This window comes from Sus scrofa, chromosome 12 (genome assembly GCF_000003025.6).
Source record: "Sus scrofa isolate TJ Tabasco breed Duroc chromosome 12, Sscrofa11.1, whole genome shotgun sequence".
Lineage (NCBI taxonomy): Eukaryota > Metazoa > Chordata > Mammalia > Artiodactyla > Suidae > Sus > Sus scrofa.
The window spans coordinates 39,350,751-39,367,005 of record NC_010454.4 but is presented as its reverse complement, the minus strand read 5'-3'; the positions used below and the strand labels follow the sequence as shown (position 1 = coordinate 39,367,005).

At 48.3% G+C, this 16,255-nt stretch overlaps 2 protein-coding genes and 1 long non-coding RNA gene across 4 annotated transcripts in view; all 3 read left to right on the top strand.

Annotated features, from left to right (window-relative positions):
• LOC110256043 (signal peptide, CUB and EGF-like domain-containing protein 3) overlaps window positions 1-2,592 on the top strand; it is a 69,241-nt gene extending 66,649 nt beyond the window's left edge. For both annotated transcript variants that reach the window (XM_021067392.1, XM_021067377.1), the window contains 2 exons: window positions 2,025-2,173; window positions 2,349-2,592. In XM_021067392.1, the coding sequence (XP_020923051.1) occupies window positions 2,025-2,173; window positions 2,349-2,381 (182 nt within the window). In that variant the 3' untranslated portion in view covers window positions 2,382-2,592. The remainder of the gene's footprint in view (window positions 1-2,024; window positions 2,174-2,348) is intronic.
• LOC110256049 lies at window positions 6,151-9,671 on the top strand. Its single transcript, XR_002337225.1, has 2 exons — window positions 6,151-6,190; window positions 7,097-9,671. It is a non-coding gene; the product is annotated as an uncharacterized LOC110256049 (long non-coding RNA).
• On the top strand, window positions 11,317-15,977 carry LOC110256045 (protein Wfdc21-like). Its single transcript, XM_021067397.1, has 3 exons — window positions 11,317-11,471; window positions 14,623-14,722; window positions 15,779-15,977. The coding sequence occupies exons 1-3, from the start codon at window positions 11,375-11,377 to the stop codon at window positions 15,810-15,812; spliced, it is 231 nt and encodes a 76-aa protein (XP_020923056.1). The 5' UTR covers window positions 11,317-11,374; the 3' UTR covers window positions 15,813-15,977.

Below are 16,255 nucleotides of genomic sequence, written 5' to 3'. Positions count from 1 at the left end.
CTCCTCCTTGTGGCCCTGCTCATGCTCAGCTCAGAGGTGCAGGAGCTGCAGGCTGCAGTGAGACCAGTGAAATTTCCAGGTGAGTCTCTGCAGAAGGCAGTCCATCCTTCTTCCAGTGAGAGATTCAGAAAGCAGAACCGCAGGGACCAGGGACTGCAGGGTTAGGAGGGGAAGAAGGGGAGAGAGGGCAAGATATTCCAGTGAAGGAGCCATTGCTGGTGCCCATCTTAACAGCAGACTCTGCTGCTTTTACTTTTTCCCCTCTCTGTCCCCAGGTCACCCGCCATCTGAACTCTCCAAAAGAGGTGACTTTTGCCCCCTCATCAGCCCCGCAGTCTCTCTCTTCAGAATCTCTCTCCATCACTTCCTTTGTTTCTTGCTACCAATACATTGGACCACCTAGAAAAAAACACTTTCTTGAGTATATGAAACATCATCTTTCCAATTTCCTCTTTTCCATTCACCACCACCATCCTCAAAGGAGCAATGTTAACTCTCTGCCCTTTCTTCCCCATAAGTCACTCCTCCAGCCCTTGCAGACTGACGATAGTCTCCATTGCTGCCCCCATCCCTCGCCTGGATCTTCTGGACAAATCCCTTGACTCTCTGCAGTAGCCAGAGTCTTTACCCTCTGCAGCACTTGACACTATTGGCCACCCCATCAACCCTCCAACTTTCTTCCCTCTTGGGCTCTCTTCACTGTCTCTTCGTCTCCTCCCAAGATATCACTGGATTCCACTCTTACTCCTCTCTCTTCTGTGTTCCTCCCCCTACAATTAATGAACCGGTTGCCAAATACCACTCCTTCTTTGCAATTGTTTCTTGCACACGTGCCTTCTTCTCCAACCTCCATTGCCACACATTTCCAGCCCCGATTAGTCCATGCTTGGGCCATTGCAACAGCTTCCTGAAAGCTCTCCCTGTCCCTCTCTTCCTTCTGAAGTTTGCTTGCTTGTTGAATCCTGGTCCAGTCTATGCTCTCAGCCTAGAAAAATCGTCATACATAAACTGCCATCCTATCCCTCTCTTGAGCTACCACTTGAAATCCCCCCTCCTCAACGTTCATCAGATCTATTCCACTTGATGCATAAGGGTACTATCCAACTTGCATTTCCCGTCCCCCCAACTCGACAGTGTAGGCTGGTTTTGGGAGGAGACGCAGTAGGGGTTCTGCAACACCAGCTTGCTTAGGGATCACCTGAGAGGCTTTCTATAGTCCTAATTGCTGGACCCGAGCCCCAGAATTCCTGTTTCTTGGAGAGGTCTAAGAATCGGAGTTTCTCCAGGCTCCTGCAGGATGCTCATCCTACTGGTTCATGGGACCCAGTTTGAATAGCCCTAGCTACTGGGTTCAGGTTCTCTCTCAGGAAGGAAGGGTGGCAGGCTGTGGGACTCAGTGTTCACTGGCACCTGAAGGAGCATAGAATTGGTGGGAAGCTGGCTCTGCCTGGCACCTGGGATTTAATGGTCTAGGTGACAAAAAGAAGGAGGTTAGTAGCAGTGCTCTGTCCTCTTCTCCCAAGATGCTGCACCTGCCGGTCATCGGTGCATTTTCCCATGGACGACACGGTACTATGGCTTCCAAGGTTGAGGGGGTGAAGATTTGGGGCATCAAGTAGGGCAGAAGCTAAGGGGCCATCAGGGACTGAGACACCTCAGCACTCTCTTTCTTTTCTTTTCTTTTTTTTCTTTTTTTTTTTTTTTTTTTTTAGTGTCAAGGTGGGGACTTTATTTGTTTATTTATTTTTTTATGTATTTGCTTTTTATGGCCACACCTGCAGAAGTTCCCAGGCTAGGGGTTGAGTAGGAGCTATAGCTGCCAGCCTACACCACAGCTCATGGCAACGCCAGATCCTTAACCCACTGAGCGAGGCCAAGGATCGAACCCGCACCTCATGGTTCCTAGTTGGATTCCTTTCCGCTGCCCCACGATGGGAACTCCATCACTCTCTTTCTTAACACCAAGCCCTACTCCCTTGTACAGAGCCAGCCTGGGTTTCTGGAAAGACTGTTTTGTGTTTCAGTTGAACAGAGACCCGGAAAATGTCCAGTGTTGCCAAAAGGAACGTATGGACTTTGTGCTGAATTTTGCTTCGGGGATGACTCCTGTCCCAGCGGACAGAAGTGCTGCAGCAATGGTTGTGGACACTCTTGCCAGACTGCTGTTCCAGACGTGAGTAGAAGATAGCTGCTGGTGGGGAGGATGAGTCCCCACTGGCCTCGGCCAGCCCAGAAGGGACCCCAGCCACCCCTCTGCTCCCTGAAATCTGGGTGGCACGTGGAGAAAGCTGGTTGGTAGCAAGGAGCAGGAATTTGGGGGAAGTGACATCATGACCTTTGTATTCTAGGAGAAAACCTTCCCTAGCCGTTTGGATGACTGATGAACCTTGGCCTCCTTCCATAATTGTTCCCACATGTCACCTTTATTTGAAGAGCTGGGCTTTTCCAGGAACTCCACCTTTGCCAGGAACCCCAGGATCATGGGGTGAGGTTCTAGAATAACTTGGCTTAAGGGTTGAATTCTGGCAATTGTTTAAGGAATAGTGCTTGCAAAGGATCCTTCTTCTGAATAAAACGACTTCTCTGGCATTATCCAACCTGGGTCGTTATTTCTGGGTAAGGTTTCTGGTTCACTTACCTTAGTAGCTCCACCTCCACAAGTATTTAACTCCGGTTCTCTCTCTCTTTCATCACCATTCCCACTCATGACCCTTCTTGCTTCCTTTCTCCTGGGAACACTAAGCAGCCCAGGCACTCAACACTGCCTGGGAATTTAACCTCATTTCCCTGTGAAAATTCACTCTCCCATAACCAAGATGGCCATTTCCTAGTTCGCTTTCTTCAAAGCGCCATCTCATGCACCTTTCACTCCAGCCTCCACCGTTCAAGTCTCACCACCTATCTCACCACATCCTTCATTGAGAAAATGGGTGCAAGTCAACACAAATTCCCTCCTCTTCTGTCCCCCTGTATTTGTACCCATTGACTCTGCTTCCTCCCCCGTAATAGTGGAAAAGACACAACCTACTCCTACTTAAGTCCAGCCCCTCCACTTACATTCTGGATAGCATGCCTTTGCCTTCCTCTCCAATCACAGCCTTCGCTTCCCTTAATTATCACTCCAGGAACAGAGACACCTCCCCTGTTACTGGATCACCCCACCCGACATACACCTGTGCCTTGACTGCATGTTGCAATCTAGCGACCACCCACTCCACAGCTGGAATTCCAGCTATCAGTGTCTGTCTGTATTGACTTCTCTGCTTCCTGGCCACTGCCTCCCACGCTGCCTATTCTCTCCTCACAGAGCACGCTTCCCTCTTCCCTGTGGTTGGCTCCAAACCCCATTCCCCCTCATTCCAGGACTCTAACCAAGCTTCCCCGGGTCTACCCCACACACCAAAACTTGGATAATGCCCGGGGTCTACCCCACACACCAAAACTTGGATAAGGCCACCCATGCATTAACACCTCCTGAACGTCACCTCCTACTGAGACCCTCTGAGCAGGACATAAGGAATGGAAAGCTAGCACACCCCAAACGGAGAGCTCTCAGGACATAGTAGAGGAGCTGAGGGCCCCTGATCTGGAGGACGATGCCCAACAGGGTGGCAATTAAATTGTGGTTCTTTTCGTGGTACCAAAGCTCCGTAAACGTTGTAAAGGTAAGAATAGCCTCTTGCCTTTAGGAACTGAAAACCCAACTAAGGGAAAGGATCCATTTACAGCAGTAGGAAAATATGTTGATATATTGCTACATGTGAGCTATTTTCCCCACATTACTTCCTTATCGGTATGTACATCAGCCACACGAGTTGAGGAGACTGAGCTTGCAGCTTTTTGATTTTTTTCTTTTTCCTCTTTTGGCTGCATGTGTGGCATGGGGAAGTTCCTAGGCCAGGGATTGAACCCGTGCCACAGCAGCCACCTGAGGCATGGCAGTGACAACACGGGATCCTTAACCTGCTACACCACCAGGGAACTCCAGAGCCTCTAATGCCTGATGAGGAAACCTAAAGAAATTCATTGTCAAGGTCACACGGCCTGGTTGTAGTTGAACCTGCATTTAAATAGAGCTTGGTGACTCCAAAACGTCCTCTTTTTCTTATACTACCTCCAAAAATAAAAACACAGGATATATACCTAGACATTTAACTCCAGCTATATCACTTTGTAAGCTCTGTACTCACTCCTCTCCCACAGTGGGAAGCAATTGACCCTGAAGGGTTTCCTAATACTTGGTTAGTGAGCTGTTACAGATCTGGCTTAACATTTGGGCAACCAGGAGCTTGAAAGACCTGGATCAGGGAGTTCCCTTTGTGGCTCAGCAGTGAACAAACCCGACTAGGATCCATGAGGGTTTGATCCTCGCCCTCGCTCAGTGGATTAAGGACCCAACCTTGCTGTGAACAGTGGTGTAGGCTGCAGAGGTCTCTTGGATCCCGTGTTGCTGTGGCTGTAGTGTAGGCTGGCAGCTGGGGCTCTGATTCAACCCCTAGCCTGGGAACTTCCCTAAAAAGCAAAACAAAATGAAAAGGAACACCTGGATCAACTACAGAGTCTCTGTGCCGAGCTGATTTAACAGCCCCTAAAAGAGAGGCCGTGGGTGCTGGGTGGTCCCGAAACTTGCAGAGATAAAGAGGAACCCTCTAAGGTTGGGTTGTGAGAATAGCACCATCTCACCTTGAGTGGACTGCTGTCCCCCAGAGTCTAACGGCTACACGGCGCTGCCTGGGGAAGCAGCTGCTTTCTGGCCAGTGCATTTGGATCCATGCAATAAAGAGTTACATGTGGCCCAGAGATCTGTACTTGTTTCCGGCTAGTCCAACTCCAAAATGCCTGTCCGCCTTACCCCTTTTCTCCTCTTCACTGCACTTCACTTTCTCAGTCTCATGCTGAGTCCCAGGACTCGCGGATATTCCCCCTCCGATGCCAGAAAAATGCACAGTGGGGTCACGCCAAAGCCCTGGAGCCTCGCCAGCGTGTCATGTCAGGAAAGAGTGAAATTACATCTGAATTACAGCATAGGCTGACACGCCTTAAGTGCAATAAGAATGTATTTCCTGGAGTTCCTGCCGTGGCTCGGTGGTTAACAAATCCGACTAGGAACCATGAGGTTGTGGGTTCCATCCATGGGCTTGCTCAGTGGGCTAAGGATCTGGCGTTGCCATGAGCTGTGGTGTAGGTCCCAGACTTGGCTTGCATCTGGCGTTGCTGTGGTTGTGGTGTTGGCTGGAAGCTACAGGTCCCATTAGACCCCTCACCTGGAAACCTCCATATGCCACAGGTGCAGCCCTAAGAAAGACAAAAAGGCAAAATAAAAACAAACCAAAAAAATAAAAAAACCCAAAGTATTTCAGGACAAGAGCATGGCCACAATAATTCAGGAAACATTAATACTGACTTAGGAAACTGTCCCCCCACAAAGTTGCCATTCTCTTTAGGAGTGAAGTGTGTGTGTGTGTCAGTGGGGGCTGTATATAGGGGCAAGAGATCAGGCGGGTTTGTCAAAAGCGACATGAGTAATTAGAGTTCACATTGTATGAATTAGCAGCTGTAACCAATAACCCCCCAAATGCTACTGGCTTCACTCAGTTCAGGTTTACGCTCTCTGGTGTAAAATCCAAAACTGATGCATTTTTTGTTCTTTTCGGCCACACCTGCAGCATACGGACGTTCCCAGGCTATGGGTCCAATCGGAGCTGCGGCTGCCAGGCAACAGCCAGAGTCACAGCAACGCCAGATCCAGCCCCTTCTGCAACCTACACTGCAACACCAGATCCTTAGCCCACTGAGCAAGGGCAGGGATGGAACTCACGTCCTCATGGATACGAGTCAGGGTCATTTCCACTGAGCCACAAGAGGAACTGCCAGCATGGATATTCCTGCACAGCAGGCAGCTTTCCTCCAAGTGGTGGTTTGGGGACCGGGCTCCTCCCATTCGCTGGTGTTCCCTGACGTCAATACTTGGCTGCCAGGACCACTTGCCTGTGTGCTTCAGACTAACCCAAAGAAGGAGAATGGAGGGCATGGGTCTGGGAGGGGCGGTCGGAACCTCGCCCCAGAAGAGGGGCACATCTCTTCTGTTCACCTGCCCCACGGCCATGGAAAACTGCAAGGAAAGCGGGCGCTGTGATTAATCGACTGGTTCTCAGGAAGAAGAAACAAGTTTGGGAAAGTCATTTCCCCGGTAAGTCTGACACGCATCGCCCTTAATGGCCAAAGAGAGCCATGCTTGTGAAAGAAATGTTCTCCCAAACAGCTTTAGGAAAGCTGCAATGAAAAGTTTCATGTAAAAGCTGGACCCGCTTTTCCCAGAAGGTGTAAAAAGGAGAGGCTGGAGGATTCTGTGCAGGGTGGAAGGAGGAAAAAAGCCATTTAGACTCAGCAATGGAGTTCTCCTTCCATCTGAACAGAGCAGGAGCCTTATCTCCCCAAGAGAATTTCTAGTCGTTGGCAGGTGAGGTGTGTGACCCAGGGAGGAATCCCAGAGGGTTCCGTGGCAGTGGGGGGAAAAGACCAGGGGATGGTCCTTAACACGGCGAGACCAGCCTCGAGCCCTGGGGTCTTAATACCTGGGTCTAGAATCCAGTGGGTGGGACTGCGAAGGAAAGGGCATAAAAGTGTTGGGTGGAGGACAGAGCTTGAGATTTAGAGCCAGGAAGACCTGGGTCATGAAGAAGCTGTGGAAACCTGGGGAAGTTTTATCTCCTCCTGTGAGGGGGAGAGAACCCCTGGGAGTGTTTTTGAATTAAAACACGAGTGGAGATCATGTGTGTGTGTGAGTGAGTGTGTGCACGGCTTTAAGTGTATATTTTAAAATACATACTGTGTGTATTAGCTGTGCATGAGTTTGTAAACCTGGCACATTGAAGTGCCCAGTAAATCCCAAGTCCCTTTCTTCCCACCTCCTTTCCCTCTGTCACCTTGAGTGACCTCCATTCTTTGGCACGCTTGATTTTTAGGTGGAACAAGCTGTGTCTTTTGGCTCAGAGAGCTTGTTGCAAATCCAGCATGGCTCAATGTTAGCTCCAGGTTTCTGTCATCCAGAAAGGTCGCCGCCTATCAACATTCAATTATCCGTGTCTTGATCCAGGTTCCCCACACTGCTTTGCAGAGGCATGAAGCACTTGGTGAGGGGCAAGTTCAGTGTGTTGAGGACTCTGCCAGGATAGGTATGTGTGTAAAGCTGTCCATATACACTTGTCGCCCAACAACCCTTTGAGGTAGGAAGTATGCCCACTTAGCTGATGAAGAAGGGACGCTCAGAGAGGGAAATGAATTTTCCCAAGGTCACACACAAGCTAGCAAGGAGGGGAGCCAGGGGTAAGCCAACCTGTCCCCCTGCAGAGTCCTCGCCCTTCTCTGCTGTGCTGTACAGGCACCGGTCTTCTTTTCACAACCTCGAAATGCCCTAGCAAACAGCCAGAATTAAGAGCCACCTGCTGTTCCTCAACTCTCCTAAAACCAAAATGACAGTTTTAGGTGGGTGAGCCCTCCCTTCGACCTGGCTGAGGGCTCAGAATCCTCCCTAGCCAGTGCCTGAGCTCCAAGCACCTGCGCTCTGCTAATAAGCTCTTGACAATGAGTACCATGCGAGATGAAGTGGGAGTTCTGTGTCCTCAGGAGCTCATCTTTCTGTGCCCCACAGGAGTCAAGATATTTCCTAAGAGTTTGGACCTAACCTGACAGTAATGCGTTCTACTTAAGAGCCCTGCCTTTGGAGGTTGATCTTGGGTCTGCATTTAGCTATTATTTGGGGTCGATTACTAGACGCTCTGGCACTTAGTTTTCTCGTCTGTAAAACGGCAGTAATCCTGTCTGTATTGGAAGCTATGTGGTGTGTCTTCCTCATGACAATGGCTCGCACGCACCTTCCCACACCCAGAGCCCTCAGCAACTTGGCGTTATCCGTCTCGGGGCGGGGAGGACATCTGACTCACGGGAGGGCTAGCCACTTCTCTCCTCTGGCATTTTCCATGTGGGATTGAGCACATCTAGTCCTTTTGTCTCTAGGACTCATTTCGACCTCGAGGGCTCAGGGGAGGTCACAGTCTCCCAAGCACAGGGTGTGAGAAACGGAGGGAGAGGATCGGCAGAGAAAGAAGAAAGATGTAGCCGTGAGAGCGAGGCAGAGATGACACCTTTGCCTTTTCAAACCAGATTCCCCCTGTCAGCAATGGGAATCCTAACCACCAAGCCACCTCACCGCCTCGTTAGGATGAAACAAGGAGAGGTCTGTAAAGAGCCGAGCCTGTAAAGCAAGAGCTCAATAAGTGGCAGCTGTGACTTCTTGTGCCCTTCACTCCTATCTGGGGCGGGATTCTCTTCACATACAGGTCTTGCTGAGGTCCAATTTTTTGTGTCACAAGACAAATTCCTCTTTTTCAGGTTTTTCTTAATTATACTTGATCAAATTTTTTCTTTAAGCTTTATAGACCAATAAGGCTTTAATGTCCAACTGCCACAACAAAGAGCTGCACCCGAAGGTAAACCCAGGGAAGAGAGTGATGCGTCAACCCCTGGGGACCCTTCCAGGGTCACTGCTACTGTCCTGGGCAAGTTGGGAGCCCCACCACGTTTCAGTGCCAGTGGGGTTCTCCCAGACGGGCCTCAGGAAGCCAGACGGTGGCTGGTTTCCACTTCACGTGTGTATGAGCAGAGCATGGTCTCACATCACCCGGGTGCCCCCCAGCATTGACTCGTTCGCCCCCTGCCCTTGAAGAGCAAGCCAGCCGTGTTCACACCACACCCCCCACATTTGACACAGGGCGTGGCACGTGGCAGGAGTTCAGGAAGTATTTTTCCAAAAGTGGAATGCCATTTTATAGTCCCTGTCACATACCCAGGAAGTGGCCCCATGGAGGGATTCAAACGGAGGGTTCTCCAGCTCCAAAGCTGTGTCCTTTCTGCTGTTGGTGTCTTTATGGAGCTTCCACCCCAGCAACTAAAAGCTGCCTCTGCTCTGGGTCCTGTGTAGACTCAGCCTCATCCTCAGGTGTTCACCGTACCCATCTTCACCACCCCCACCCTTCAGTCAAAACTCTGATCCACGTATCCTCCTCTCCATCCTGGGCTCATGTAATAATTATTGAGCAGGATAAATAGCCACTGTTCAGCATGGAAGAACAAAAAGAAAAGAAAAGGAAAGCAAGCCTCCCCTTCCCCATTCTAGCCATCAGGAGAGTCACAGAAAATAAATATTTAAAAATAGTGATGATTAATTATGATATAGTGTGCTGAGTACTATGGCCAAATAAGTATGCAAAAAAAGTGAACGCTCCCAAGGGTAGGAGCTACAGAACGTTTCAGAGGTGACATTTGTGCTGACCCTTGTGGGATACGGTGGAGAAAGAAGAGAAAATGGAATTCCAAGTTCAAGGAACTGCCTGAACTGCTTTGCAGACACATGAAGCACTTGGTGAGAGGCAGCAGCCAGAGCACGGCCACATGCCTGGGTGGTTAGAGACTGCAGGAGGAGGGAGGGGAGCAGACTGGGGACCCATCACCAAGGCTCTGAAGGCCCCACTCAGCTCTGAGTGACCAAAAGGACACACTGGGCATGTGCTTAAGGTACCAGCGAGACAGCCCCAAAATAAAACCACAAAAGAGAGGACATCGAAAAAGAAGGGAATGGAATTTCCACAGTCCTTGGAGTTTTGTGCACTCTTGAAAGATTTGTTTTTTAAGATCTAGACTTACATATGCAGTGATAGTCTGTCCAGGGTTTAGCATCTCTAAAAATGTCCTTCTGGCTCTGACCCTCTTGGAGAAATTAGACACCAGTCTATCTCAGCTGTGGGACAGGCAGGCCTGAATCAAGGACTGATCTGCAAAACTGCTTGAGGAGTAGCCCATAAATGTACCCCTCAACCCACCTAGGGGTACTAGCAATTTATGAGGTCAGGTGTTTGCCCAAAGCACCTCTAACTGGTGGATCTGGGGAACCGTGACAAGTGGAGCGCTAACGGGTCCGCCCCAGAATTAGGAACCAGGGCCCCTGGTGAAACATCCAGTCCTCCACTTTCTAAAGAGAAGTCAACCATCTGCAGGCCAGGTCTTCATTAAGGGCAGGCAAAGTGGTCCTGCCATCACCAACTAGCCCAGTCACCCTACCTCCCGTTAAGGTAGACATCCTATGGAGACAGTATTTTCTTTTTTTTTTTTTTTTTTTTTTTTTTTTTTGTCTTTTGTCTTTTGAGGACCATACCTGCGGCAGATGGAGGTTCCCACGAGCTGTTGCCGCTGCCCTATGCCAGGGCCACAGCAACACCAGATCCGAGCCGCCTCTGAGACCTACACCACAGCTCACGGCATCGCCGGATCCTTTACCCACTGAGCAAGTCCAGGGATCGAACCCACAACCTCATGGTTCCTAGTTGGATTTGTTTCTGCTGTGCCACCACACAAACTCCCCTATGGAGACTGTATTGACGGTCACAGGGATACAGGCCTCCCCCATGCCCCCTGCCACTGGGGAGAGGAGAGTACATAGCCCTCCAAGAAACCAAGGGGAATCACCTTCAGAGGGTCACCTCTCCAGATCAGTGTCTACAAGAAGAGAGGAAATGAAATCTCACTCCCTAGCTGGTGGTTGACTGCAGCCCCACCGCACTCCCACCCCACTGCGTCACCATGAGAGACATTCTGGAAGAGTGGAACGTGTATGTCAAGAGTTTGGGTTCTCAGAAATGAAGGCGGACAACATGAGATGGAACTCCATCCCAAGAAAATCACACAAATCATGTCGGCAAAGAGCACCACACCTGCCTAGATACACAGCCGTCAAGAGAATCAGACCAAGGAAGACGGAGACCAGAGGGGCCTCCATCCCACAAGCAGGTGGCCTAGGAGCACCCCTGCTGGCTGTCCCACTGCCCCTCCCTGCCCGCAGTACCAGAGATACCAGGGCCCAGAGCAGGGAGGGGTGAATGAGAGAGCAGGCTGCACCTTCACTAGCTAGCACCCAGTGTCTACGCTGTCCTCACTATAAGGACATATTCCCCATGCCTAGCAGAGACCTGGCCCAGGGGAGACACCTGATACTTGGGTTGAAAAACGAATGAGGTGAATGAGAGTACCCCCACCCCATCCACCCCCTTTCTCAGCCACTCACTGCTTTCTTATTTGTCAGTCAGAGAAGGGTGTTCCCTTGGGTCAGAGACTTGCTTAGCGAACAATGTGGCGTTACCCAAGGTACATTCACGTGGTGTGTGTGTTCTCTGGAAATACCAGCTTCTGGGCAGGGCTTAGGCTCCCACAGCCCCTAGCCCCACCCCTGGCCTCTCATCCCAGCTCATGGGGCTGGCCAAAGAGAATACATTTCAGCTGTTCTCAGCCCTGCTGCATTCTTGCCAAAGACTCCAGCAGCAGCATGAAGTTGGGAGGCTTCCTCCTCCTTGTGGCCCTGCTTATGCTCAGCTCAGAGGTACAGGAGCTGCAGGCTGCAGTGAGACCAGTGAAATTTCTGGGTGAGTCTCTGCAGAAGGCAGTCCATCCTTCTTCCAGTGAGAGATTCAGAAAGCAGAACCGCAGGGACCAGGGACTGAAGGGTTAGGAGGGGAAGAAGGGGAGAGAGGGCAAGATATTCCAGGTAAGGAGCCATTGCTGGCGCCCATCTTAACAGCAGACTCTGCTGCTTTTACTTTTTCCCCTCTCTGTCCCCAGGTCACCCCGCCATCTGAACTCTCCAAAAGAGGTGACTTTTGCCCCCTCATCAGCCCCGCACTCTCTCTCTTCAGAATCTCTTTCCGTCACTTTCTTTGTTTCTCGCTACCAATACATTGGACCGCCTAGAAAAAAACACTTTCTTGAGTATATGAAACATCATCTTTCCAATTTCCTCTTTTCCATTCACCACCACCATCCTCAAAGGAGCAATCTTAACTCTCTGCCCTTTCTTCCCCATAAGTCACTCCTCCAGCCCTTGCAGACTGATGATAGTCTCCATTGCTGCCCCCATCCCTCGCCTGGACCTTCTGGACAAATCTCTTGACTCTCTGCAGTAGCCAGAGTCTTTACCCTCTGCAGCACTTGACACTATTGGCCACCCCATCAACCCTCCAACTTTCTTCCCTCTTGGGTTCTCTTCACTGTCTCTTCGTCTCCTCCCAAGATATCACTGGATTCCACTCTTACTCCTCTCTCTTCTTTGTTCCTCCCCCTACAATTAATGAACCGGTTGCCAAATACCACTCCTTCTTTGCAATTGTTTCTTGCACACGTGCCTTCTTCTCCAACCTCCATTGCCACACATTTCCAGCCCCGATTAGTCCATGCTTGGGCCATTGCAACAGCTTCCTGAAAGCTCTCCCTGTCCCTCTCTTCCTTCTGAAGTTTGCTTGCTTGTTGAATCCTGGTCCAGTCTATGCTCTCACCCTAGAAAAGTCGTCATACATAAACTGCCATCCTATCCCTCTCTTGAGCTACCGCTTGAAATCCCCACTCCTCAGGTCTTCAAGATCTGCCCTCTTTAACTTTGCCCCTTGCTTATCTTTCCTGCCAGATTTCCAGCTGCTCCCTAAGTATCCAGCCTCTCAGTTGCTATTCTTCTTGTATTCCATCTATTTCAGGGTGAAGAGTGAGGAGATGGGGCACCTCAGTTGCAAAATTTCAGGAGATGCTTATCCTCAAGGATGAGCAAGTGCCTCCTTACATTTGTGCCCTGGGTCCCCCCCATACCTCTCCCTAGTTCTACCGTGGTCCATTTTCCCCCTTGTGAACTTTCTCTCATACTTCTTTTCTCTTTTCATGACTCTACCATCCCCCACCTCAATTCTGTTTTAAAAGATTCCAATACTTCAACTCATTTTTCCTGATTCATCTAATTGGACGTAATGTCTTCTCTTTTCTGAGCCCCTTTAGTCCTTTGGATAAACCTCTGTCAGGACACATGTCACATACTGCTTTGCTTTTAGTTCTTTATTTTTTTAATTTGTTTAATTTAGTTCTTTATTTTTTAAATTTTAATTCCCAACATAGCCTCAGAAGAGCCATCTCATAGTTGATTTACAGTGTATCAATTTCCATTGTACAGCAAAGTGACTCATATTCTTTATCTCATTATCTTCCATCATATTCTATCACAGGAGATTAGATATAGTTTCCCGTGATGTAGGAATGCAATAGGATGCTTTTAGTACTTTAAACACAAATCTTTATCGTTAGACTCTAAGCGGCCTGAAGGTACCAACCTTGTGTTACATCTTTGTACTTCCTAAATAACTTACCTCTGTGTTTTGTATACGGCAAGAAATCAACAGATATAATGAGTATCCAAACTGCTATGAGTGGAAACAAGATGTCTTCAGTTCTTTCACTGTAAACCAAGAACAGCTAATAAAAGCCTGGAGGGATCATATCGATTTTCTCTGAGGTCTGCAAGTACACTGTAGACATCTCACCAGGCCCCTGACTTCCATCCTCAGACACTGCTAATCAGTCACAGCACTCTCTCTCTCTCTTGAGCCTGGACAAGGCATCTCAGCCTTCCCAACATAGCCTCAGAAGAGCCATCTCAGGGTTTCCATTATGGCTCAGCAATAACGAACCTGACCAGTATCTATGAGGCTGTGGGTTTGATCCCTGGCCTTGCTCAGTGGGTTAATGATCCAGCGTTGCTTTAAGCTGTGGTATAGGTCACAAACACGGCTCGGAACTCATTTGCTGTGGCTGTGGTATAAGTCAGCAGCTAAGCTCCAGTTGGACCCCTAGCCCAGGAACGTCCAAATGCCGCAGGTGCAGCCCTTAGAAGGCAAAAAGGAAAAAAAGCCATCTCTATTGATTGGCATTGACACTGGAGAGTGAACTTCATCCAGCTCTGCTGGATTCAAGGGCTTCCTTTTATATATGAAGAAACAAAGGCCCAGAGAACTTCAGAGGCATACTCAGCTAGGGATCTCCTGACCACAGCTGAGTAACCAACCCAAGCACAGTCCACATTCATCCAGAGCTCTGCACATGTCTTGTTAGAAACCTTGTGGGGTCTTAACCAGCTTTTTGAATCTAATTCCTTGGCCCACAAAGACTTACTTCCTGAAGATCTAGGAACATGAGAAGCCTCCACTCAGATCAGGAAAGACTCCTTCAAATCTGGAGGTCAGCTCTTCATGTCAGGGTCAGTTTCACTCTCTGGGGTGGCAGATGAAGTTTGGCCTGGGAGCCTGGCAGGTCTGGGTTGGATTCCATTTCTGTACCTACTAGTAGGTGAGTCACTTCTGTGTGCCCCGGCTGCCACACCTATAAAATGGGGCCAGTCAGAGTCACTGCATCGGGTGATGGCAGGGCACCCTTGATGGTATTTGATAAATGTGAGCCTCCCCGTCTTTGCCCTTTCCCTGAAGAGAGAGGACACTTTAAGTGGGCTTCTTTGTACTTCCCCTCCACAAACACAATTATCTTCTTCTTTAGGGTGGGTCTTGCTTTGTTGAGACTGTGTGAATGCATTGTTTTTAGCTGAAACCCATGAATGCTAATGAGTATGATTCTGCAAGTAATCATTTATAAATTATATTATATATTGGACTAAATGAAGAACTAGGAATTGGCTCCTTAATCAAGGGTGGCCTCTTTAGTACTTGTGCCTAAAGCCCGGTGGTTTTCAATTGGTCTGTTCTCACATAGGCTCCTGTGTTGATCTCTGCCATGGGATTGGGACTGTGATTCAGGAGAACGCTGTGTCAGCAATGGTTGTGGCCACATCTGTGTTTCAGACTAAAGACAGGTAAAAATATCATGCCCTTTCCTGCTTCCTCAAACCTTGTACAAGCCAGGCAAGCAGTACACTTGGCCTTAATGGGATTGACCAGAAATAAGTGGAACAGGATTTACCAGAAATAAGTGGAACAGAAGCTCTCTGGCCTCTCCCTCTTTACCCACATTTCCTAAGAAGCATCTGTCATAGGATGGTGGTTTCCAAATCTTTAAAATAATTTCATTATCTGGTATGTCCTAGAGAAAAATCAGACTATTTGAGCAGAAAAAAAGAAAAATTCCCCATAATCCCCCATCCCCAAATGGTATTTGCTTAACACTTTGGTGCATATTGTAAACACACACACAGGGTATTTACATAAAAATGAGATGATCCTGCACTTATTTTGATTTCTTGATTACTTCACTTAGAAATAGCTAGTGAACAACTTTTAACATCAACACTAATGCTTCTATATCATCATCTTTAATAATCTTGTATATCATCATCTTTAATAATCTTCCTGTGTGCTTCATATGTACATCTGCCATGCATGGTCATATACTTAGCAACCTCCATTAATACACATTAATAAGTTTCTTTTTTATATTATCAGTATGGCTGTACATGCCCTTATTAATTTCCTTGGAATAAATTCTAAGGCATATAATTGATGACCAAGGAATATGCTTATTTTAAGCCTTGGATGCACATTGCCATATGAAACTATAAGAATCCCTTTTAGTTAACAAGATTTCAGGGGCCTCACATGATAGTTGCTTTATGTTCAGTAGCCATTGATTGAAAAAAATGCATAATAAAATGCTACCAGGATTCAGTTTTGATTATAAATCAAGTTGTATCAAACACCACAGAACCAACACATACTTTTAAAATAAGCCATTTGTGTTCCAAATGTATTACTTGTCCTATCCTCTGTCTTTAGGGTACTTGTGGCCTTGCTGGCTCCAGGCAGGTTCTTATTGATTCCCAGAAATGGGAACTCTTGCCTCTCAGTTGTATTCTGTGGATGGAGATCCCCCAAACAACAGGTCTCATGCATAATTTTTTCTGTCCATTTCTCAGAGGAAGATTTATCCTAAAGACCATCCTTCTGTAATCATTGCTCATCCTTTCCTGGAGTTCCTATCTTCAAAGATGTGATGATTTGAAGCTCCTTCCCAGGAAAACAGATGAAAATGGGGCCCGTGTCTGGAGAAGACAGGGGATGTGATGAGGAAGGAAAATAATTGTTCCTTTTAATAAATCAGCATCACTGAAAGTATCCATGCTACTCGATTTAATTGGTGCGGAGGGGATAAGGAGGAGGAAGAGGAGAAGTTGGGGGATAAATGACATTTGTTGATCACTTGCTATGCAACAAGGACTGTGTTATATGCCCCATAAGAATCATCTAATTTGGGAGTTCCTGTTGTGGCACAGTGGTCAATGAGTCCGACTAGGAACCATGAGGTTGCGGGTTCAATCCTTGGCCTCGCTCAGTGGGTTAAGGATCCGGTGTTGCCGTGAGCTGTGGTGTAGGTTGCAGACGCAGCTCAGATC